Source organism: Rhopalosiphum maidis, chromosome 2 (genome assembly GCF_003676215.2).
Source record: "Rhopalosiphum maidis isolate BTI-1 chromosome 2, ASM367621v3, whole genome shotgun sequence".
Taxonomy (NCBI): Eukaryota; Metazoa; Arthropoda; class Insecta; order Hemiptera; family Aphididae; genus Rhopalosiphum; species Rhopalosiphum maidis.
In genome coordinates, this window is record NC_040878.1 from 5667785 (window position 1) to 5693876 (window position 26092).

The following is a 26092-nucleotide window of genomic DNA, read 5'->3' on the forward strand; positions in this document are numbered from 1 at the left end:
ACTGATTGTGATCGTGGTTTAGGTTTGTCAAAGTCTGATAATATGTAGATAGAAATCTACTTAATATGCTTGAACTATTATTGATACCTATTTGTTCCTGTTTCATTTCAACCGTTTATTAAGATTATCAGAGTGCCCCTATATTAATTTATCTAAGGAAACTCACGGAAACTGAAAAAATCTCTCATAATAATAAACTTAAAAAAAACAATTATTTTATTTTTGTGATAATAGACACTTCATTAGTAATTGCTCCACCTCCACCGATAATCACACATACGGCGGCCACACCACAAGACTCGCCAAATGCCGCTCACGAATCAAGGGATTTTCGGCGATTTCAGTCACTAACACCATATACATTTTTGCCGTTTGATACAAATGGAAGCGGATTTTCGATTGATTCAATTGACTGTTCAGTGGTTTGTAAAATGCTCGTTACATATTATAAGTAGTGACTCGTGAACTGTAGCTTAAACAGTAAGATATTAAAATAATATTATATAAGTACAAATATTATTGCATAAACATAAATCTTCTTTGATCATTACGAATTGCATTTAGTGAATATTATTATCATTATTATTATATTATTCAAATATCAGTCATTTAATAAATAATGATCAATCACTTATGCACAATGAAATAAAATATTATATTTGATAGATTCTCAAAAATATTTCTCATTATGTTTGTTTTTTTATCATTTGGAGTATACAACATATATCAATAAAACATTATATAACACTTAAAATGTATTCAACACTAGTAACCAAATTATTGATCTATACATTTATATTTATTACTTGAATAGTTAAATTTAATGTTATACAAATAAAACAACTTACAACAATAATATATTTTTGAATTGAAGTGATTTTTTTAAAAAAAAGTATGATAAATATGACTTAATTGATATTATAATATGAAAGCTATTGGATATCAGATAGATTTAAATTTGAAAGTGATAGTAGATTATCGCATTTGAAAAACATTACAAAGCTTGATTAAGGTTTATCTTTTCTGAAAACAAAAACTATAAATTGCGTAAACAAATTAAATAAGTTATAAATAAATTTAATTTAATATTTGAAATAATTTAAGATACTAAAAATGAAACCACATTAATAAATGTATATACACGCCGTTCAATATAATAGACCAGATATCTATTTATTTCACCTTTTATATGAAAAGTTAAACTGTTTAATATGATCAATAATTTATATATTTGTTATACATTATTTATTATAGCGTTCGTCAACAAATAGCTTGCAGAGTGTTTCTAAGTTTCCTAAAATCAACAACAGAACTCCGCAGATCTCCAGTCCACAAAAGTTAGTAGTGAATCAAAGTTTTGAAACTATACCGGAAGACATTTCTTATAGGTAAATATAATCTATAAAAGTATGTAACTAATTCATTAAAATATACTTTGCACCATTTGATAGTGTTTAAGGTTCGTTTAAAATATTTATTAAATTTAAAAAGAAAATTAATTAAGTTTGAAAGTTACTCAGGGCATAAATTTAATTTCTTACGTGTGATTTTGAATCATAGCGCAAGAACGTACCACATACAATATCATAATATAATTAATTACCTACGCTTGTTATTTTAATATTTAAAGTATAAAAGAGTTACATTTTTAGGTTTTTATCTTTGAAATATTATTTAAAAGTGAAAGTTTGGACTTGCATGCACCCTACTTTATAGTTTATACCCGGGTGGTTCTTTACACAAAGGATTTTTTATGATGAATGGGGGTCCTGAGAGTTACATTCTAAAAACAATGGACAATACAGAACTTCTATCTTTTGAAAAATTGTGAATATCTTGAAGTAAATTAAATTAATAAGGGGTGTTTGAAACGTAAAATTTTCATGTACCTATATAACATATTATAAAAAAAAGTCTGAATTAATTTTCGGTTTGTATATATCTAATAGTGCCAAATCTAACGTTTAAAAAATATTCTCAGTTTTTCCGTCATATATTTCAGGAAGTTATAAAATTATTTTTTTTTTCATTTTATTTAATATGCTCATTATTTTCATACATCTGACATACATTTCTTTGCTATAATAAACTTGTATTTTGTATTTAATAAATATACCTGCACATGTGTAATATACTTTTCATGTGCATCTGTATACTGTAAAGTATATATTAATTTTTTTTCCTACAACCCTTTTTGACGTATGATATATGTGTAACGTAATACATGCAGAAAGTGTGTAATATTAAACGTATACTGACCGTCGCCTTAGAAAATTGTGCGAACACTAGAACTATATTTTTATAAAAAAAAATAACTGTTTACAGTGGAGAAAATGGTGAAAAACTTCAAAGACGATATTCGTGGAAAATCTCGAGACCCTCATTGAGGCGAAAGTCAAAATTTAGTAATGTAGAATGTGAAAGTGATGATCAAGGAATACTGGTTTTGAACAATAGCCATTCAGTGAATTCAGGGTAAAAAAAATTTGTATATCACATAAATATTAAATACATTATAATATGTTTCAGTGAAAATATTTTTAACATAATTATTATCAAAAAAAGTGTTTGCATATTAATATATAAATTAATATTATATATTGTGGTTATTTCATATTTAGTGTTGGACAAGACCACTCTCAATGTAATGGCGGCGTTTCCAAAAGTCCATCGCCAAATTTCCGTGCGACAAACAATATGTTGTCCGACTATAATACTATTGAAAAGTCTCCATCCACTGTACAACAGGTAATCAATTTAAAATTCAAATATTTATCAAGTACCTGCAAGCTTAGAATATTAAATATTTCTCTGGTTTCAAATTATATCATTTTAATCTCGAGAATAAATAAATCCTACGCAAATAATTAATTAATCATACATTTTTACCGCTAAAAAATGCAGAACTTTAAGAAAATAAAGAATGTTTATTCAAGTACATTAAAATATATATATATTTAGGAATTTTAAAAAAAAATAAAAATAATTACAGTCAAAATTAAACATTTTTTACCTTCTATTGAGTGTATAATATATACAATATACATGTTTTATTTCAAACAAATTTGTATGATACATGAAAAAGTTTTAAAGTTTTTCATCTCTTTAGGGTTAACCGAAATAATTAATTTTAAATTTAAAAGAAAGCAAATTTTATCTCATACAGAAATCTCACTAAAATAATCTCAATAGTTATCCCAAACATTAAATAAAAAAAAATATTTAATCATAACAATTTAAATTAATATTTATTAAATACAATAAGGCATATGAAAAATAATATTTATTGAAATTTAATCTATATTCTATTGTTATCGTGCTGGTTGATGACTGGCGGCGGTTTATGCCGAAGTAGTTCAACCATAGTTAACTTTGAAATCTAATTTTCTATCTCCTTTCATTTAAAAATCTTGTGTACACCACTAGATTACATAATCATATAATTCCAGGTTTAAATGTGTTAGTCCAGTTCTGTCCATAGACAATATCAATATATATATTAACTATAATAGAAAGTTAATATTGGTAGTTTTAAAAGCAGTGATGTTTATATTTAATTAAAGACAATAAATCATAACTATTCAAAACATTAATAGTCGGATCGATTTAATGATAATTCGACACAGGATATAATATCCTGGCAACAGCGTTTTATATTTCGTCGCTATATACTTAGCAATGATGCCATTTTGGGTAATACCACAATTGTTATAGAGACGTTAAATACATTATTATCAACATAAAAAGACACCTCATTATAAAATAATTAACTTTAGATATTCACTGGTTTTTTTTTTAATTTCAAAAATATTAGAATATTGATCACTCGTATTTATTTACCCTAAAAATCTAAATATCGATTTTTAATATCTAAAAAACAAAAAATATATTTTTAAAATAACTATGAAAATTTAGATTTCGAATTTCTTTTGTTAACTTTCATAAGGCTTTGACTTGATAAATGTGCAGTAATAACTTATTTGTTTTAAACAAGCACTTACTCCCAATAAACTGTAGAAGATAAACGAAAAAATCACTAGTGCGTAAATCTTTGACATCAAAACATAGTGACCATTAATAAATTGGTTCGTTAGATTTAAACGAATCGTTCAATCTATGAAAATATTATTATGAGCGTTCCGGCTGCGAGAGTGAATTAAAAATACTCGCTTGCGAGGAATACCAATTACAATCGTACGCACAAGTTTACAGACTGAGTATTTGGCAGGGAAAATGAACTTGTGGGTCTAGAAACAGTAGAAACACACACTCCAGTAGCCACACGCGGTATGTATATACAATAAGCTATATAATATATTGCGTGACGTAGAGTCGGAATTTAACGTACTGCGAAATGATGTAACGTCACGTCGTATACATAACGGCGCCACTTTGATGGTGTGTTGCCGCCGGAGAAAAAGAAAAATAACACAAAACACAGCCAGTAAAGTTTTCGAAATTTAATATTATTGTCATTACGACTTTACACTTCGGGGAAAAGGATTATTTACACCACCGACCTCGCCGACTTTCGGACATACGTGACGCGTACATCGTGTCTGGAAAAAGGCTCGAACAGACACCATGGGACGCTTACCATCGTTGAATTTTGTTAACGAAATAAAACCCTATATCAGACACTATTACAATAACATAATATTATACTGTCGATACTCTTCATACTATCTGTTATAATACAATATATCTCTTGAATAACTTTAGTCAAACACCTTTAAAATAATATAATTTAGTTCCGAGACTATTATGTAGTCTTGTGACAGACTCATACAAATTTTTAGATCCACGTACCAACCATTACGTCATTATAATATACACTGCAGTGTAAACCATCGACAGCAATCAAGGAAAGCTAAGCTTATTAAAAGCATTTCAAGCCTCCTGAAATATGATGAAAAATAATTTTAATATTTTCTTTAACGAATATTGTTCATAGAAAAAGTACTTTAAGTACTTTCTTTGTGAAAATGGTAAATATTATGATAAAAAATAAAATCCGAAAAACCACTACTGTTGATTACTACGATACCTATATGACTATATTATTTTGATATATTATTTGTGAAACAAAAACAAAAAGTATATTAAGTATATTCGTAATAAATTATAAAACAGTTGTTAATATTAACAACTGTTCTATAATTTAACAATATTGTGTTTTCGAGCGAAGTGAAGACAATATTTTTATCGATAAATAATTTTAAGCGTTAAAAGTCCTCACTTTTCCTAACCGATCAACAGTTGTTTCAGATACTCAATTTTATCTATATATCCACAATTAAAACCATAACCTTATGTCGTTTGTGCCTGTAGGCTTTAATATGTATATCATTACAACAGCGTTGTTTTCGTTGGGTTTATTTTATTTTATTTTTTCTATCATATTTTAAAGAGCACAGTCAATTACGTTCTGGCCAGTTGTCAGTACGACTGCTGTCAGCCGTGCGACACAGAAGGGTGCGCAGGGCCGGCCGACGAAAAGTCTTCTGAACCATGTTGCGACTGCGACGCTGAGTCTAGCACCGCCAAGGTAAACGTCCGCAAGGTGTTCTATTTCTTCGAGGAGAAGGGTTGGCTCAAGGACCGAGCCGAATATTCGCTGTACATATTTCCGCCGGAACATGGGTAAGCCGTAAACAACACACGTTGTACACGCGTCACACGTACCACCCTGCCGTTTATATTCATACAATACAACATAATAATATGACATAATACATTACACAATCACCACTGTTGTGCACCGACACACGCGTACGTCTCACGTATTATATATTATAGGTATTTTCTATAATATTATATACTATACAGTGCATCTGTAGAAAATGTGGAAACTCTAAATCTATATAATGGGTGGTTGCAGGATGGAGTGATTACGATAACACGCAACTGCTATAGATTAGTATGACAATAGTATTGCTGCATATATGATTGATGAGGGATTTAATGATGGTTCCGATCTAGAGTATTTATTAGTGAGGAAGGGATTTAATAATTTATGAACGTACGTTATTAAATACTGTAGAATATATTTTATTTTTTACATATTTATTCACATTATAAAGAAATAGTATCAAAAAAAACATTTAGAAAATTTGTGAACTATAAAGGGTATTCTTTATTATGTTGTTATAGGCAAATAAAATAATAATATTATAATATTATAGGTTAACAAATTTATAATAGTATTTTGTTTATTATGGTTAAAAATCAAAATATTTATGAAATATAATACTATTAAAAAAATAATTATTTACACGTGCACATTATGTATATTTTTCTTTTTTCTATTGAAAGAGACATCGCTTTTACGTTACCCTGTATCAACATTCGGTTTCACTATATTTGCCTATTTTAATATTAAACAACCGGGAAAACAGGAAATCACTAGTGGGCCTTATTTTCAAACGTAATATACAATATTGTCATATACTATGTTATCATCAATTATTACTTATTAAACATTTTACTATTTATTATGATCGATAAATTATTTTATTTTTCGATTACGTCATAAATTATAACAATAAGCTATTACAATTCACAACCATATCTTATTCCTACCATTTAAATTTACTGTTTCTAGACATTCTGTATACACATACATTGTACACCCGACTTCCTCTCTTTAAACCCTATCATCTATTTTAGTTTCGTACGACTATGTCATAACGCAAACGCATATGGTAATGATAACACTATTATAATAATATACGCGCAATAATATTATTATGCTTGCACACGTACACAGGCCCTATAAGCCCGACACGACGTGTAATCATGAACAGTCGTATTATGTACTATGCTATGCACTTTTACAATTTCGAACGTGTCGTGGAATGGAACATTGTATTATTTCGAATGACCGTCATATATGGAATTTCGAAAACGAACAGCATTTACGGTGCATCTGTGCTGCTTCTATAGCAGCGGTATCTATATTATAATACCGCTTCTCTTGCAAAGGCATACCGTCAACTTTTGGCCGATTATTCTTTATGCAAACGTATATTACATGAAAGCGGGCACAGTCAAGTCGTCCTACGAGCTATGACAATAATTATCTGTCTGCAGCAGCTTATTACTATTCTTTTGTCCGACGATTACCCACCCACCCGCGATATTAGTGTGCTCGTACTCCAGACCTTTCACCGACATAGTAGGTATAGATATTTATGTTTTAATAATATTTACACATTATATACTGTTGGCTACATCCTTTTGCGCGCAACAAACATAGCAGACTGACGGAGGAAATGAGAAAATGAGTTTTATATAGTACTCCTGTATATAATAATAATGTATAAACATCCTGCAGCATATTATTGACCACCGATGTCCGTTAAAAAATAACTGTGCGCCGGCGGCTCGGTATGCCACGTGACGACTCGCGAATAGAAAATTCCATATAATATTCATAAGTTAATCTTCCGGACCCCCACGGGAACGGATTTAAAAACAAACCGTGTACTGAAATAATTATAAGGGTGTTTTATGTATGCGTATAGTGAATATGAAGGCGGACAGGGGGGCACGAAATTCTCGAATTTATAAATAAATTTCACTTATCCTGCGAGTACCAATATTATTTAATTTTTGTATATTAACCCAATACGTCATTTTCTATCTGATGACAGAGAAATTTGCATAATTTCTCGTATCGAATAAAATATGATACATATTCGTGTATTTAACTGCAATAATATAAACCTAGCAAATAAAATATTGGTTACTTTGTATTTGGTACATTCTTATGACTTACCGCGGTAGGTTTCATTAAGTCTAAAAAATATTATTGTTTACTGCTGTACATGTTAATTCAAATTAACTAGGTATTATTTGTCAACTTTGACAAATGTGTCTGATATTACATACAAATAAATAAAAAAAAATCTCCCAAGTTCTAAAGCTTTGAAAAAATATAATAGAATTAAAAATATTAATTAAATATTAATTCAATTTTAAATTATTTCCTAGGTACTTTTATATTTTCTTGGCATCATTAATAAGTTATTTTTTGTTAATTGTACACTGTTCTGAAATTCAAATTTCGTCATTTCAGATTAATCATATCAATATAAAAGATAAGATAATAAGTTAATATTATATCAAGGTATAAGAAGAACTGACATTATTAAGTTACATACATTACAATTTGTTAGGCGCTGCACTTAATAGAATTCATTTTTATACATACATACGAGTATATTGGTGTTGAAAATACAAGAATTTTTTAAATTATTATCTATTTTTTGTCAAATTAAAAACGTTATATATTCCATGTATTTTCTGAGATTCGCAATAATAAAAAAAAATTATCTTGCATATACTCGCTTATACCGACGGACTGTGTGTAATCAAGTTTCAGGCAATCATGTGGAAAGTTCATCAAACAAAAATGGTTCGACAACGCAGTGCTTACGTTTATAGCATTGAACTGTATTACGTTGGCCATGGAGAGACCGAACATACCACCGGACAGCAACGAGAGGACGTTTTTGGGTACGGCCAATTACGTTTTCACCGTGGTGTTTGCGCTCGAGATGTTTGTCAAAGTAAAATTGGCCTCTTTTTGAATTACAATTTATTTATAACCACCGCCTCAGCGGACCTAATCCGATTGCGTTATTATTTGTTTTTTTTTTTTTTTGCTTTGTGTGCATTTGTTTTGCCGCTGCGCTACACAGGTCGTAGCCGCGAGCATGTTCTACGGCAGTGAACCATATTTCAAGTCTGGTTGGAACATTATGGACGGATTACTCGTAGTAGTGTCTATCATAGATTTGCTCATGTCACTAATCTCCGAAAGCAGCCCAAAAATATTTGGAATACTGAGGGTGAGTACACGATTTATAGTAAGATATAGACATGATTAATATTTACATTACCTATATTTATATATATTTCACACCTCGTGTGCTTGTCGTATAAAATGAAAAAAGTCATGTGGCCGTTACCATTAAAGCGATACAGAACATTTATTGAACTGTTTCTCAAACACCTACATACGAATCAAAGAAACGCGCATTGCGCGTTCCAATTATTCCCTCTGTTATATAATAATGTTACGTAATACTAAAATTAGATTTTTTTATCATTCCACTATCGTGAAATAAAATTGTGTTAACTATTATGTTCACAGGTGTTTAGACTGTTAAGATCGTTAAGGCCATTAAGAGTGATCAACAGAGCCCCGGGCCTGAAATTAGTTGTACAGACTCTGCTGTCATCTTTGAGGCCAATAGGCAATATTGTACTGATTTGTTGTACATTTTTCATAATTTTCGGTATTTTAGGAGTTCAAGTGAGTATATTAAATAAATTAATTAATTTAAACTTGTAATATAAAGTTTTGAGTTTGTAATTATATAGCAATGGACATTTTATGAAAATAAGTCAAAATTAATTTGTTTTTTTTTTTTATTTAATAATAATAAATCAAATACCAACTTAATTTGAACTTATTGAAATAACTATAGCCTAAATTTAAATAATCGTTTATACTTTAATCTTTAACCATTGATAATTAACACTAATTATAAATATAAAAGTTATCTTTTGCACCATTTTAGACATAAAAGCTAAAAAAAAATTAGACTTTTAGAATTAATCTAATTCAATTCTGTTAGACGATTTAATTTAATTAAAATCATTTCTGAGTTTTAAGGAAATCATTTTTTAAGTAATCTATACATTAATAGACGATTTCATAGTATTAAAATATTATTATTATTATTATTATTAGTAAGATAATATTTTCACAGAGTAAGGCAGTGTTAGATTGAGTATGCTCACCTCCATTTTTCCTTTTAACTATGTACCTATTTATTCAAATTTTATTATTTTTTAATATGCTTAAAAACTGTAGGTACTTTGAATTTACCTATTTATATTTGTTATGATATTCAAAGAATATTCTGTGTTGATACAAACTTTATTTTTCAAATAATAATCGCCCATTACTATTAAGCAGATGATTTCTTTGAACATTTTATTTTGACGTATATAAATAATAATATATATCTAGATCAAAATTTAAATGATTAGTTTTTGAATAACTATTAAATTATACTTAGTGCATATTGTATAATATATGAATATTAATGAATAGTGTAGTACACTAAAAATGATTGTCATTAATGATTCTTCAAAAATAAAAAAATAAATGTAATATTGGATTCCGTATTTATTATACTCAGGCTAATGGCATTGGTGTATCAACAACTTAATGTTTAACCCACCTCCTATTACACGTGCACATACAAAATGCATTATATACATTTTTGTGTAATATTTAAAACATCTATTCTAATCTGAAAACCTAAAAAAACTCACCCACCCAAATATGCAACAGATAGATATAGGGATCAACGCCACTGACTCAGATAATTTACAAAAATTATAATATAACGTTGATATATTAAGAATCACTAAGATTTTCAAACCATCGTTGACTTCATAACTTCCGAACCTATTTTCATAAATTTATTGATTATTATCCTAAGTACACAAAATTAAACAACTGGTGTGAATTTCGATTTAAATTTGTATTTATCGAAGGTACATCCACTAGTAAACATTAGCTCATACTAAACTAGTAAACGTATTTGCGTAAGTACATAACTTGACGGCATGGTATATTCTGATGTAACTCCGTAGCCGTTTCAATTAGCATTTAGTTTGTACCCATTAAATCAAATCTGACGTTAAGTATTCTCACGTTACACTCCGTTTTATAATATAATATTATAGTTTGCTTGTAGTTATGTGTTAATAGTTCTGTGTACACCTCTGCTTAGACACGAGTCAAAAGCTAATGGAATATTATACACTCGCGAAAATTCGTGGGTCATAATGTAATAATATAATAGGCACCTACCTAGTATGTTAACTGTATAAAATGCATTAATTAATAATCAGGTACATAGCAAGACCAAAATCGGTCAGCAAAACATCAACTAAAATAATATTATCGATAAAGTTTACGGTTTGATTTAATTTTTAAAGCGCAATTCCTTATGGTTTCTTAAGACTTATCGTTTATTTTTGTATGGTTTATATGTAATATTATTAAATGGCATACCTTTATTGAAAAAATCTTCACGTTTTATTTCAATCGTTCATTGCGCTAAAAAACAAAACGCTATCGTCCGTTACGTTGAGTTACATAAATTAAAATCTCACTTCCAACTGATACGTCGTATCAACATCATTAAAACTATAAATATATTAAAGCTCCTATTTCATTAACAGTTATAAATAATACATTTTTCCCACCCCTCTCCTCCCATTAAAGTACCGAAAAAATATACACATAATTGTGAAACCAATATATTCATTAAATCTCCCAGAATCTTAAATAAACTTAAATAGTTTCTATTTTTCATTCATTTCTTAATTTAAAACTCACATCCAAAAAGAGTTTCCAAATTAAAATGTCCATTCTTAATAATAAAATATGAATATTTGTTTATTTATCGATCAGCGTAGCACGTGGGAAATATTAAAAAATATATAAATTATAAATTATAACCTATATAAGCTATTACATTTTTACCAGTATAGAATTGGCATTTTAATTAAATTATATAGTACTTAATACAATATAAATATATTTTATACAACATAAATATTCGATATACATTATTATAAATTTATATTTATAACGTACGCTCTTAAATTATTTTATGGTCATGTGATGCCTCAATGGAATGAACAATTCATTAACGAAATGTATGATTTAATCAAGTGCATGGTACATAATGAATTTTATAATTAATTAAAATAATTGGCGTATCGCTGATTTTTATATTGTTGCTTATCGACGCATACCCTTGATATTAAGTGATCGAATTGTGTTATTGAGGTCAGCTATAATGTAATACACGCAGGAGTACCTGATATACAGTGTGTTTCAGTAAAATATTAATAATACAAAATATTTCATCCTGATTACTATGGATTAAATTAATAGATATCGATAAAGACATTTTAAGCCAATTTTCAATAATTAAAAACTCTTAGGGTGTACGCATGCACAATAAAACTTTTATTATTTTTTTTATGTATATATATTTATCATTATAAATAACTTATATTAAATAGTTTTATTTTCCAACCAACGTTGATAAATACACTTTTTTTGATTTCGTCAATTGGTTAACTTACTGAAATTTAAAGTTTTCTGTTGAATGGTTTCGTAGTGCAAAGAAATTTAACTGTTTTATGTCAAAAAAATATAACTAAATAATACAAAATAGCAAAATAAAAGCGTCCCTTGATAAAAGTACATAAAATTAAATAATAGCTATCAACTGATAACCTACTATAAAATGTTTTTTAATTTTTTTTGAATAAAGGAAAACTAGTATTTATTTAAACTTTAAATTGTTGTTAGCCAGTGAATTGTTGAAAAAATAAAGTTTACTAATCAAAGTTGTTTAAAAAAATACCGCTATTTGAATTTTATAATATGATATGTGTCACTATTTAAAATAATATAGGTTCCATTGCGAGTGCGTATACGAAAAGAGAAATAATTTTGAAACTTGGACCAGAATGTATAATTTAGTATCTTTTATCTTTATCAAAAATTCCTGTTTCAATCCAAAACCACTTAATTGAAATATTCCGTGTTACTATATTTAACTAAAATACACTATATACTTAATACTATTATATTATCTATTGACGTGAAAGTAATTTTCAATATAAAAATAAAATTCATCAGTTTCGGAAAACAAATTGATCGTTGTGTGTTTTTTACAGCTTTTCAAAGGGACCTTTTTTCACTGTGAGGGCCCTAATATCAAACACGTACGTGATAAAAAGGAATGCTTAGCTGACAAGAAAAACACGTGGGTCAATCAAAAATATAATTTCGACGATCTGGGCAAGGCGTTAATGTCTTTATTCGTGCTGTCGTCCAGAGACGGTTGGGTAAACATCATGTACACGGGTCTGGACGCCGTGGGAGTTGATCAACAAGTATGTAAAACAAAATATCTTTTTATAGAAGTCATTAAAATGCATGTTAATTAGTACATAACTAACTACTAATCGCATTATGTATTTATTATTACTTTTGGGGGTTTTTCATTATTTTTCCTTTCTATTTTTTCACTCAGCCGATTGAAAACTATTCGGAATGGCGACTTTTGTATTTCATATCGTTCATACTGCTAGTTGGGTTTTTCGTGCTTAACATGTTTGTTGGCGTGGTGGTGGAAAACTTTCACCGATGCCGGGAAGAACAAGAAAAAGAAGAACGAGTCCGGCGACTGGCTAAACGGGCAAAGCAAATGGAAAAAAAGCGGAGAAGTGAGTTTCTGAAAAATACTACGACAACCAAAAAATAAACAATAAATTGAAAACTTACGCTGTTTCTTTATAGAAATGCACGAACCGCCGTATTATAGAGATTACAGCAGCGCCAGGCTATTGGTGCATAGCGTAGTCACATCTAAGTATTTCGATTTGGCCATCGCTGCTGTTATTGGTCTTAATGTGGTCACGATGGCACTAGAATTTTACATGATGCCTAAAGTAAGTTTTTATAGACACAACAACTATGAATAATATTTGGAAAAATCTTCCAAAAGAGTTTTACTCTTACTGTATACATTTTATTATACGTATATAATATATATATATTTATTTATGTATGATGCATACATTCCACGTGTACTTAAATGGTATCGACCCGTATTTTTTTTTTTTTTTTGTTCTTTTTGTTTTACGTTCAAACTATATATTTGTAAATATGTACTTGAAAAAAACCCCCATGAGTATTCACCCCATTTTTTTTTTTTACAGGCGTTAACATACGCGTTGAAAATATTCAATTATTTTTTCACCGCCGTGTTCATACTAGAGTGCGTGATGAAAATGTTGGCACTGGGACTTCAGCTTTACGTGAAGGACAAGTACGTATACGTACACATTGTACAGCCTCACAAAAGGTGGATAAGGAGAGGAGGAAGGACTTTGATTTTAATCTCATCCCATACGCTTTTACATCATAATTTTATATTGATACAACGTCATAATATATAACTATTATTTATTTATTTTAGATGGAATATATTGGACATTGGCATCGTCATATTGTCCATAGTGGGTATCACGTTGGAAGAATTAGAATCTAAAATCATACCGATTAATCCGACCATCATCCGAGTGATGAGAGTGATGAGGATCGCTAGGGGTGCGTATAAATTATATTTAAATAGAAACCAATATATTCAAACAATAAACATAATATATACACCATATACAATATGTATTATGCATAATATTATAATATAGGTTGGTATATAAAATAAATCTGTCTTTTTTCACTAATTAACTGCTGAACATTTAAGTTATTAATATTTTAATTTTTGATAAGTGGAGTGAATTTGTAAATTTTAGTGCACTAGTTTATTTGTTTAAAAAAAAATCGATAACGATAAAAAAAGAAAAAATATGTGATTTAGTTTTAAAAAATTTTATGTTGTAATAACTGTTAAAATTCAATAAATAATAATTTACACAGACAATTACTGTTGTAGGATAAAATTAGTGATAAAAGAATCGCCTTATATTATATTGCAGTACATGGCTATTCGGAAGCTATTTAGTATAATTTAATTTTCATTTTTGGGCGTATTCCAACCTACCCCGCGGATACTTCACGTATCGACTACACATCTACATAATAATATATAAGCCAATAATCTTCGGTCGTGTGTCGACTGTGTTTGCGTACCTTAATATAGCCAATTAGTGCAATAACGCTACGTTTGACTGTATACATACGACCGCAATATCGTATTGTATGTGCGGTGTATGTTTGTATTCACTATGTATAGAGAAACGTCTTAGTATAGGTAATACGCCAATAATATGAGCATGTGTTTTCGTTATGAAAATAAACATCGTTAACGCATTTTGTTATAACTTAAGCACCTATTAATAACTATTACGTGCAACAACTTTGGTAATTAAACGAAAATCGGATTTTCCTACTTAAATAGTAAACATTCATAAATCACAAAAAAGGTACCAGTATAGTAGCGCCAGTAGCCGCATATACGTATCATAAGCAATATACACCTGAATTATTTCGAGCAACAACAAAATTTAAACGAATAGATTTATTTGTTCGGGAAATACGAATATTTTAATATTTTTCCCCGATTTTCGACAGTATAAATCTTTTGGGGTTCACGTTATGTATAACTTAGGCCATTTATTTAACTTGGTCTAGTTTATTTGAACGGCTTATATTTAAATCTATACATTAGTACATATTTAAAATAACAATAACTGCGCTTTTTAGTAGACCAAAATATCGTATAACACATTTCATTTGATAAAAATAACCTAAAAATAAATAAATATACATTTACTTTTTATAAAAATATAACTTAATCGGAAAAATTAAAAATGATAATTTTATCATTAAAAAAATCCAATTTTCTTTAAAAATTTGAATTACCTACATAAGATATTTTTCTAAATTTTAAGATAATCATAATATTATGTTGATAATATATTATCATAAATATAGTTCATGATTCCATAAAATATGCACACAAAGAAAATTATTATCATATTATATTGTTGTGCATACAACGGACATACTATTATATTATTTAAGTATAATACAATAATAATAATTGTTATGATTTTTTTTCAGTTTTAAAGTTACTGAAAATGGCTAAAGGAATAAGAGCTCTTTTAGATACTGTGATGCAAGCATTACCACAAGTGGGAAATTTAGGACTTTTGTTTTTTCTATTGTTCTTCATATTCGCTGCATTGGGTGTAGAATTATTTGGAAGACTCGGTAAGCGCATTAAATAATTATTGAATATAATGATTATTGATTACCTAGTGGGAGAAGAATATAAACAAGATTTGACTGGTTTAAAACTTTATGCATTCACATATTTGCTTAAAAAATAAATATCTTTAAGAAAACTTATACAAATGCAAGACTATCAAAATGCACACGTAATATTTAGATTTTAAAATTAAATATTTTTTATTTATATTTTCATGTATTTTGATTAATGGGATTTTTCAATTAGTGCTATTATAAAAGTTAATCGATTTTAATTTTCTATTTAAAAAAATTATTACCGTTTTTGATAATTCATAAGCAAATTAATTATTTTAAAACATTCAGCATTTTAGACATTTAAAAAAAATTATTAATGCATAAAATTTATGTACTTATTTCATCCATTCGACTGTAGAACAATTCAAAATCATAGTTAACTGTTTTTTTTAATTAATAAAATAAATATATGTAATCAATGACCTTTATTTAATTGCATATTTCAAAAACGTTTTAGTGCATTAGGCCATCAGGTTCCAAATTTTTATCGTAAACATATTATTATCAGTCTTCAATTTTTGTATATTAAAATGTTTTCATCAACGTATGTCAAATATGTTATACACAGAGTGCAGCGACGAGCACACGTGCCAAGGCCTGGGCGAACACGCTCACTTCGGAAACTTCGGCATGGCATTTCTAACGTTGTTCCGAGTGGCCACTGGTGATAATTGGAATGGCATCATGAAGGACGCACTCCGTGAGGACTGCGATAACGCGGCGGACTGCGTGAAAAACTGTTGCGTGGCCGACGGCATAGCGCCCATGTTTTTCGTTATATTTGTGCTAATGGCGCAGTTCGTGTTGGTCAACGTAGTGGTCGCTGTTCTCATGAAACATCTCGAAGAGTCTCACAAACAGGTACGATCATGCATATCGTGAAACGCAGTATCTTAACTATGCAAATCTTCATATTTTTTCTTTAGTACCCGAAAAGATACATTTTTGACTTCCTAATTCTATCAGGACACTAATTTCTAGCAGGTCCTCAAAATCAATCCTGAACCTGCCTATATCCTTGCATGTTCTTTGTCTTCTTTCACAACAAACAACTCGAGATACAAATACTCTGTCGATAAAATTTTCTCATGTCAAAATAAATAAATAAGGGTTCAAATCGCGTGTTGTCTATTTAAACAGTCTAGCCAAATTACATTATGATGCTCATGGATTATATAATATATACATATATGTTATTGTATGTAATTATTTACATTTTACTTATCATAGTCATAGTCATTATTTATTTTGTATGCTTATAAACACAAAATTGTGTGCTTATAGCTTCTGTAAATTCCTAAAAGTCTATAAACCTGAGATAGACACTTTAATTTAATAATAACACAATTATTTAAAATTAAAAATATATATACATATTTTTAATGGGTACAATAAATACATATAATAATTATTATTATTAAATTATATAATTTATTCGGCTGAAAAAATGAATAGATGAGTAAAAAAACTAAGTTAATTATTATCAAATGGTGTCGTATATTTAAAATGTATACTTAATATATTGTACTTAAAATCGAAAAAGAATTCTTATAATAATTGGTTGCAAAATAAGTAAACATAAAGTTTTATAAAAATATTTTCAATTGAATAGAATTTAATAAAAATAATGAACTTTGCATTATATTATTATTGTCAAAGTACATTACATGTAAATATAGGTTTTATTTTAGCATACTTCTCGACAAACCTGATTGGATACAACTAACTTTTAATCAAGTTTATAGTTATATAGCTACTATTTCTCTTGTCACTGTACTAATCGTTTGGTACTCTATATTCGTCAACCTTGTGAGTTACCCACAATGGCCTCACACTCCAATCGTCTATTGACTGCGTATTATAAATTATACAATACTATATATAAATTACGGTTTACAGTGTATAATATATTAATATGTACCAATACTATTTTATAATACGTAATATATATAGCTATAATATATATTGCTAAATAAAATGGCTGGCATAATATACTAATATATAATATAAATTACGATAAATAATTTTTAACTGGCTATAGTTTTTAAAAAGAAAAAATATTTTTATATAATTTGAAGAATATGAGAATATATTAAAAACTATGATCAACTTGGGAACCTAATATAATTATATAAATGGAAGATCCGACACATTCTTGTTATATTATAATATATATTCATTACATTTTGTTATTAAAATTATTTTATACCAAAACTCGATTATTTATATTATTTAAACATCATATTTATCATCGGTCTTTGTTCTAAATTAATATCGTTTGCTTCTTGTAAATTAACAAATATGCCAACTGTTATTATGACTTATTATTGTTGTCATTTGCGTTTTTCATTCAGAATGCCGAGCCAACTTATTTTTGCTCGTAGGTATGCTCAAAAGTTCCGCAAAACCGGCAGAAGAAATTTAAATGAAAAATAACGATGCCGGTCAAAGTTATTGTCTACTGTGCAACGATGACAAAATCGTCTAAACGGTTTTTATATTTTACTCGGATCCCTTTAGACTATAAAACCACAAAGAACATAATATACGAATAATTCAAATTAGTTTAAATACAATTTATGCGTTAAAAACAAAACTCTTATCTCTGAGGAATACGCGGAACATCAATTAATCGATTATGTTATAAATAAATCATATTATATTTATCGATTATTCATTACAACTTTTTTGCCATCATTAAAATATACAGATATAATGTATTATATTCTGTCGTGATAAACTTTTAACTTTATTTTAAGCCACAATATAATATTTTCGTTCAAAATGTCTATAAGTGTATAATAACGCAGTTCAGATAAAACTCTCGAGCTAATAAAATTAGAATTACAGCTATTTCAATTTGTATGCGGGGTACCAAGCCTTAAATATAATCTCCGTAAAATCGTTCTATCCGCGTACATCCCACGTAGCCGAGAAATGATATAAAATATATTACAATAATGTTACTGCACGGGTATTCAGTTCAAATAACAAACATTGCGATAGTAACAATATAAACGCCAAAAGAATAAAATGTTCTATTCGTAAAAAAATATATAGGTACCCGCATAAAATGTTCGTTTCATCAATAAATGCACGCAAAGTGTATAACACAATAGTATTCAAATAAATCGAACGAAAATAAATTCTTAAAATGCCTTCTTCAAAGTTATACCTATGAAACATATTATTATTATGAGAAATTCATCGCAAAACCACCAAATAAATTGAATTTGATTTGTTCCACAGAAAAATATTGTATTCTTTTACTTTATTCAGTCATATTTTATCTTCGAACAGTTTTCGTGGGCAATAAGTGTGAAATAGTTATTACTTATTAGTTATTTCATACAAATTTCAATAATAGTAATGCGTAATGCATAGCAATACAAAGTAAATGTTTTAGCCAAGCGTTAGAAATTCTTATTTCAGAAATTCTGTAGGAATCGAAAATTCCTTGCGTATTTAGTTCTACCCGTAAGAAGAAACACCGCGCACTTCCGTTAGTATCCCAAGTCTGACACACACGCAACATTGTTATTAATGGTGTGGTAGTGGTTATACATCAACACAATATCATACAGCGCGGAAGAGACAACTTAGATTGTAATACTAAAACTGTAATCGCTCAATCAAAAATAGCTTTTCTATTATAATTAAAAATACTTGTTTTGCTTACATTTTTTTTATTATTATTCAAACCTTAAAAATGTACAGAACGTATCATATTATTTGGCATTGTGCGCTGGATTTATAAATGTTTCAGAAAATTATAAGGATAATGGATTTATATATTATAACAGAAAAAATGTATTTTTATTTTTTATTAAGCTCCATCTTTTTTTATAAATATTTTAAGTGCGTATATAATGTTCTGGTTTACGCCATTCATAAATCAATTATTTAGTACTTAAAAAAACGATGATATGAATCATACTTTGATGTATGATACCGTAAATTATATATTGAATTGTTCAATATTCTACAAAATTAAAATTCTTTAATATTGTCTTCGCAGTCATAACAATACATGTGAAGAGAATTAAAACCCTTAAGTTAATTAAATGGTTGTACCATTTTTTTTTTAATATGTTTTTCAACGCAGTAGTGTAGCTAATTTGCCTATGTGTTACGCCGATTAATAAATTCATTTTAAATCCTCAGGTTTTAAAACATTATTCAGAACTAAGTTCGAATTTATAGTTTGTAATTTAATATGACATTTTAATATCTTAAGTATCTCACACGAGATCAAGAACAAATCCAAGTTCCTAGAATAAAAAATTATACTTATTTTTCATTATCCGTAGATGGAAGACGAAATGGATATGGAAGATCAATTGGAGAGAGAAATGGCTGCAGAGGAAGAAGAACAATTGGTTCAAATGGCCTTAGACCACGAGTACTCGATTCAAAATCCTTTATGCAAAGAGTTTTCGCTACCTGCCGACTTTACCTTTAAAAGTTTGCCGCCTTCACCTCTATACCAAAGTAAATCAACAAAATATATTCTAATGTTATACAGCAGGGAATGAAAAATACGCATTCCGTGTTTATTGTTTAGCGGTGCGAAGGGTTTATTCACTTACGTAATATAAATTGTTTTTTTTTTAGTTTTTTTTTTTTTATATCAAATTCTTGTTTATCATACTACCTATATGTATTGTGTTTATTAACAGGTCAAGGACGACGATTTTCATTTAACTCTTGGAGTGGTAGGATGGCGGAACCTACTATCGTGCCATCACAAAGGAGACGTCAGACCGTCCAGGAGTCAAACATGCTCGTTCCTCCAGCACTTATGCCCACTTTTATGATACCTCATTTCGAATCCAGGAATCGGAAGATGTCCTTGAGCGCACAACCACGGAATGATGTAACGCGATCTAAACATTTCACGTCCACCCCACAAAACAATAACCAATTATTTTTCTCTCACACGTAGGTCAGTCGTAGAGACAGCGTCCGGAGTTCAGGTTCGCAGCGGCCGGCGACGGACCAACTGGACGCCGCCGGTCAACAGCAGAAGCAACAACTGCAACCGCTGCATCAACTGCAACAGTTCACAGACTGGCAGTCGTCGGCGAACCAGGTGAAGCTGCAGGCGAGGTGCGTCTCGGAAGCGATCGCCGGCAGTCAAGCAGCCGGAAGCGGAAGTAGACACTCGAACCGCGGAGATCCGGTAGCCGCGGCCAAGACCAACAATGCTGTCGCCGCAACGCTGCTGACCGTACCGGCGACGCCCAATCCAAACGCGCTGGCTCCTCCGCCACCGACTCCGCCGCCGTCGCTGTCCCGGTCGTACGTCACACTGGCCATACCCGAGGAGTGCGCCGTCGACGTGCCACTGTTGCGGTCTCGTTTCCCAGTGGTTAGGCGGCCCGAAGACCCGACATCATCCGGTGCGGCCGCCGCTGCTAGTCCGGTCAACACGCTTGATGTGCGGATCGAAGCGAACGTCAAAAGAAAGACCTGAGCAGCCCCCGGCTGACACTATCAATATAATGATACTGTTATTATTATTATTATTATTATTATTATTATTACTATTATTGTTATCATCGTCGTCCTCGTTATCGTTATCATCGTCGTCGTCGTCATTAATATTATTTTAATTATTACGAAATTCGCATCTCCCGGTGTAGATTATCATCATTTTTGCAATTTTATCGTGTGTATGCAGAGCATTCAGCTCTTGGGGCCATATACATTGTTCACCAAAAAATGTGCCCGCTACAGAGAATAGCTAACATCACTTATTTCCAATAGTGATTTCGAAATCACTTATATTATTAAAACACAATAACGACATACATCTGTCTATGGTCGGGTGTTGTTGATTGCGTCGAATACTTATTAGACTACTTGTGGGTACCTACCTATTTTTAATGTCAGTGAATATAATGTGGTAAATTAAAAATGAATTATAGCAAAATATTATAATACAGTAAATTAAAGGAAAATCGAATTATCGTACTATCAAAAAATAATGACTTTTGCGTAAATTAAAAAAATATATTTCATCACCCAAAAGTCATATATAAACAAGATCGCGACGAAGACGTATAACCCGTCAATCAGTCAATCCTTTAAGTTATATGAATCGTAAACAAACGTGGTCTTCGAGATAACTATAATTTTGACAAAACTAGAAGATCCGAATTAAAACATATTAACATAATACATTAAAGTATACTTTAAGTTTCACCTAAAATCTATATGTAACCTTTTTTATGCTGTTTAATTTATTTTTTACCCAAAACGATTTTATTTGGCCCAAATTATGTACATAAGAAATTTCTGGTAGTTGATGCCTGTGAAACGTGATTTTTACAAAGGCGTTTGTTTATCGAAAGTTACCACCACGCGCTAGTCCGTCGAGTACTGCTTGCGTCTGAGGGACGTGTCTATAATACGTAATCCAACAACGCGTAGGTATACATATTGTATTTCACACCTGTTCTAATAGTTTCTCGTCGTCACGAATAAGTTATATATATTATAATATTTTACAATATATTATAATTTATAATATTTTTATTGACCTAAAACCCGTTTTGATTTTAATCCCCTAATTTGTGCTCGAATAATAAATATACTACCAATACCTGCAGCTATTTATTATAATCCGATCATCCTATATTGTGATAACAAGTATTATTTATGACTCTGTAAGGGGATTTATCGATTCCGCCAAAATATTTTTTTTTGGAAAAATGTATGTATCGACTCCATAGTCTTGAACTTATATATAAAAAAATTGTAGAAATCAATGAATCTATACTAATCTATCTAATCTATCCATACTTAGACTGAATTTGACGTATTTTACTGAATTTTTTATATTAAACTGATTATTTTTTATTATCATGTATTAGTATAATATATAATTTAAATCATGATGAATATGATGTAGGAACATTATACAATTAATTTAGAATATAATTAGTAGGTTTAATTCGTCTTAAAAATATTCGAAATAATGAATTATATGGTATAGTTTGGTATAGATGCGTTTTTCAACGAACCATATTGCCATCACTTTTATACCTATCCTATAATTATTCTAAATATTGATATATTATATATTTATATTTATTTTAAGACTCGGTGGAATCAATAATCAATGAAGTCAATACATAGAACATTTGATTAAGCATAATAAAATATAGCCAGCGGAGTCGATACAAATTTTATGAAATAAATGTAACATCAGAGATGTCAAAAATAATTTGATTAGTTTGTACTTTGCCAAAACGCGTAATTTATTGTAATATTATTAATCGTAATTTTAAGTGTTTCGTGATGAATTTTATTTCTATGGGTGTTTTTAAACATTTAATAATTATCATAAATCTCGGTAAAGATACGAACAAAAAAGAGTAGGTAAAGTTATTATTTCAAAAATATAATTTATTCTCTGAAACTATTTTCTTTACTTCAAACTATGATAATCATTAGCTATTAGAAAAAAACATTACCAAATCAATTTCTAGATAAGTCGTTTTATGAAATATATATACTTATAACAATTCTAGACAATAAGATATATAACAACCGTTTACTTCTTTCAAGGACTTGAAGAAATATTAACTTTGATATGTTGTACTGTCTTAGCGACAAATTTGTGAAAAGTTAAGGTGTTCAATATTAGCATCAAGCATTCTTTTATGTTTATTATTGATATTAATCTTTTTATAAATAATTTTAATGCAATTTTCAAAAAATCAACTATTATTATATTAATGTATTAATAGTTAATTGATAGAACTAACAAATTAAATTATTTTAATTAATAATTTCAAAAATAAAATCCGTTAATTACGAAATACAACTACAAAATAATTTACTAATAAAAAATATGTTTCTTTGGGTCGTGGTTGACTAAAAACTATTACTTACTTTTAGCGATTTAACTGTTGTTTAATAATTCAAAACTTTTCTGAATAATTTTCTTGATATCCTATAAAATTAAATAAAATCAAAGTATAAAACTAAAATTCGTATTACTTAAAGGAACCCGTTTGTCTGTATATAGATACTTTATAATATGTAATATGTAAAAAAAATACACTATCTCATGAAACGATTTCGATATTAACACGACACAATGCCATAAAATTCAAAAACTCAAGTTTGTAAATTATTTCCATAAAAATGTATTTACTATTTAATAAACTCGTTTGGTTTTACTTATGATATAAAATAACGTGAACAGCGTAAATACAATACATGTATATATACATATATATATATATATTTAAAGTAACATATTATATATTTATTTTATATTTGTTAACACTTAATATTATAAATTATAAAATTATAACTAGATAAAATTAGTCGTTTCAAATAGAAATTCAATAATTTAACTATGCAATTTGTAACTGTATATAATTGTAAATCTAATACATCAAAATAATAATAATATGTGAATTTTCATATTTAATACATAGATTAATACGTGCATGTCATTCTAATAACCAGACACCGCCAGTGTTGTTTTTCTAGATTGTTATCGAACACAAAAGCATACGAATATAATTTATAATAAAACATCAACATTCAATGTATGGTAATCGATTCAAAACTCATTATAAGTAGTTATAATAGTCATTAGGTACCTACATAACAAGTATACGCGAGTCCGTCAAAACAATCGCACTTGAAATACAAATCAAATGGATTTCAGCGTCCAAATAGTTAGGGTAACACAACACCGATTTAAGCCGTGTATTAACGTAAAACCGTTAACAGCCAAAATAGTTATAGGTAATTCATAAAACGATTTAGTGGGGGCGCTTTTTTTGAAATTAATTTAACTTTGTCTGGCCCGATGATTCAAACTACTTATAATAATATGTACCCCACAAATTGCGATCACTGGCAGGAGGTACCTCTACCGCGTGCGAACAATTTAATTTTTATAAATAGGTATTAGGTAGTGATAATATAACAATAAAATATGTTATTGTGTTATTGGACGTTTATTTTCGATTATAGAATATAATATAATAGTCAATTTCTGTATTACGATGTACCTTCCTAGTGAAAGTATTGATTAATATTATAATATTATTATATGCTACGTCGAATCTGTGATAAAGTCAAATTTTTAGATACCTATCGCCTTCATATGTATCTAAATATATTATATAGAGAGTGGTGCATTTTAAAGGCAACGCTAGTTTTTTTAGTTAAAAATAATTTTTGTGTTTTTGATTTTTTTAATAGTATTCAAAATACTTTTAATAAAAATATAGAAAAAGTTCAGACTATTATAAAAACATTTTATTTTTTTTCGAAAACACAAAAATCACTTGAAAAATTAGTGTAGCCTGTTAAATGGATTTCACACTGTAAAATGTATAGAAAATAATCTTTATATTATAATATTATAATTACGCGAATATCTGATTTTGTATCGTTTTTTTTTTTTTTAGAAAATGTAAAATAAAAATCGTCCAAATATGATATTATATTAATATCTAAATTTGTGTAATTGTGTGTATATTATTATGTTTTATTGTATGTCTAGTCTTTAGATATTGATTAGTGATTTTCTATGAGACTGCCTATTTCTTAAGTATATAACTTTTATTTAGCATCTATAATAATAATTATTATTATATCTATAATATTATTCCCCCGCTTGTATTAAATAACATAAATATTTTAGTAGAGTGTAATGATTTACGCGTAAAAAACTGTGTACAACTCTACTCTCTCTCTTTCTCTCTCTCTCTCTCAATCAATCAATCAATCAATCACTCTTCATCGAGCTCTTTGTCTCTCTCTCAAACTGACTTATTATTAATATTATTATTATTATTGTACAATTATTATACTATTACTACGTATATTATTATGTATTATTGACGAATAGAATACATATCTTTAACAATTTTTGTATAATTATATATAAATAGAATGTCTGAGTTAAGTGTTATGTACAGTAAAACTCTTTGGTACCTACCTCGAACTTTCAACTCAAAACGATAATAATTCGTAAAAATGAATAAATCCCCTTGAAACATTTCCTATCCATACTCAACATACCTCATCATCGATCGTCCCTCGCAAGTTTCAAATTAATTTGGCTTAGATTCTTTGGGATTATAGGTATTCCGTTGTTATTATTATTATAACGTATTTGGGCGTTACTGCATGTAATTATATAAACTACTT

At 28.8% G+C, this 26092-nt stretch overlaps 1 protein-coding gene across 2 annotated transcripts in view; it reads left to right on the forward strand.

Annotated features, from left to right (window-relative positions):
• LOC113551912 (voltage-dependent T-type calcium channel subunit alpha-1H-like) overlaps window positions 1-23612 on the forward strand; it is a 163383-nt gene extending 139771 nt beyond the window's left edge. For both annotated transcript variants that reach the window (XM_026954488.1, XM_026954487.1), the window contains 18 exons: window positions 235-422; window positions 1255-1388; window positions 2326-2475; window positions 2622-2748; window positions 5411-5643; window positions 8381-8573; window positions 8706-8855; window positions 9161-9322; window positions 12787-13005; window positions 13146-13338; window positions 13412-13563; window positions 13834-13943; window positions 14094-14224; window positions 15701-15850; window positions 16473-16765; window positions 20215-20395; window positions 20584-20780; window positions 20850-23612. In XM_026954488.1, coding sequence (XP_026810289.1) covers window positions 235-422; window positions 1255-1388; window positions 2326-2475; window positions 2622-2748; window positions 5411-5643; window positions 8381-8573; window positions 8706-8855; window positions 9161-9322; window positions 12787-13005; window positions 13146-13338; window positions 13412-13563; window positions 13834-13943; window positions 14094-14224; window positions 15701-15850; window positions 16473-16765; window positions 20215-20395; window positions 20584-20780; window positions 20850-21380 — 3494 coding nt within the window. In that variant the 3' untranslated portion in view covers window positions 21381-23612. The remainder of the gene's footprint in view (window positions 1-234; window positions 423-1254; window positions 1389-2325; window positions 2476-2621; window positions 2749-5410; window positions 5644-8380; window positions 8574-8705; window positions 8856-9160; window positions 9323-12786; window positions 13006-13145; window positions 13339-13411; window positions 13564-13833; window positions 13944-14093; window positions 14225-15700; window positions 15851-16472; window positions 16766-20214; window positions 20396-20583; window positions 20781-20849) is intronic.
• Window positions 23613-26092: the final 2480 nt, after the last annotated feature.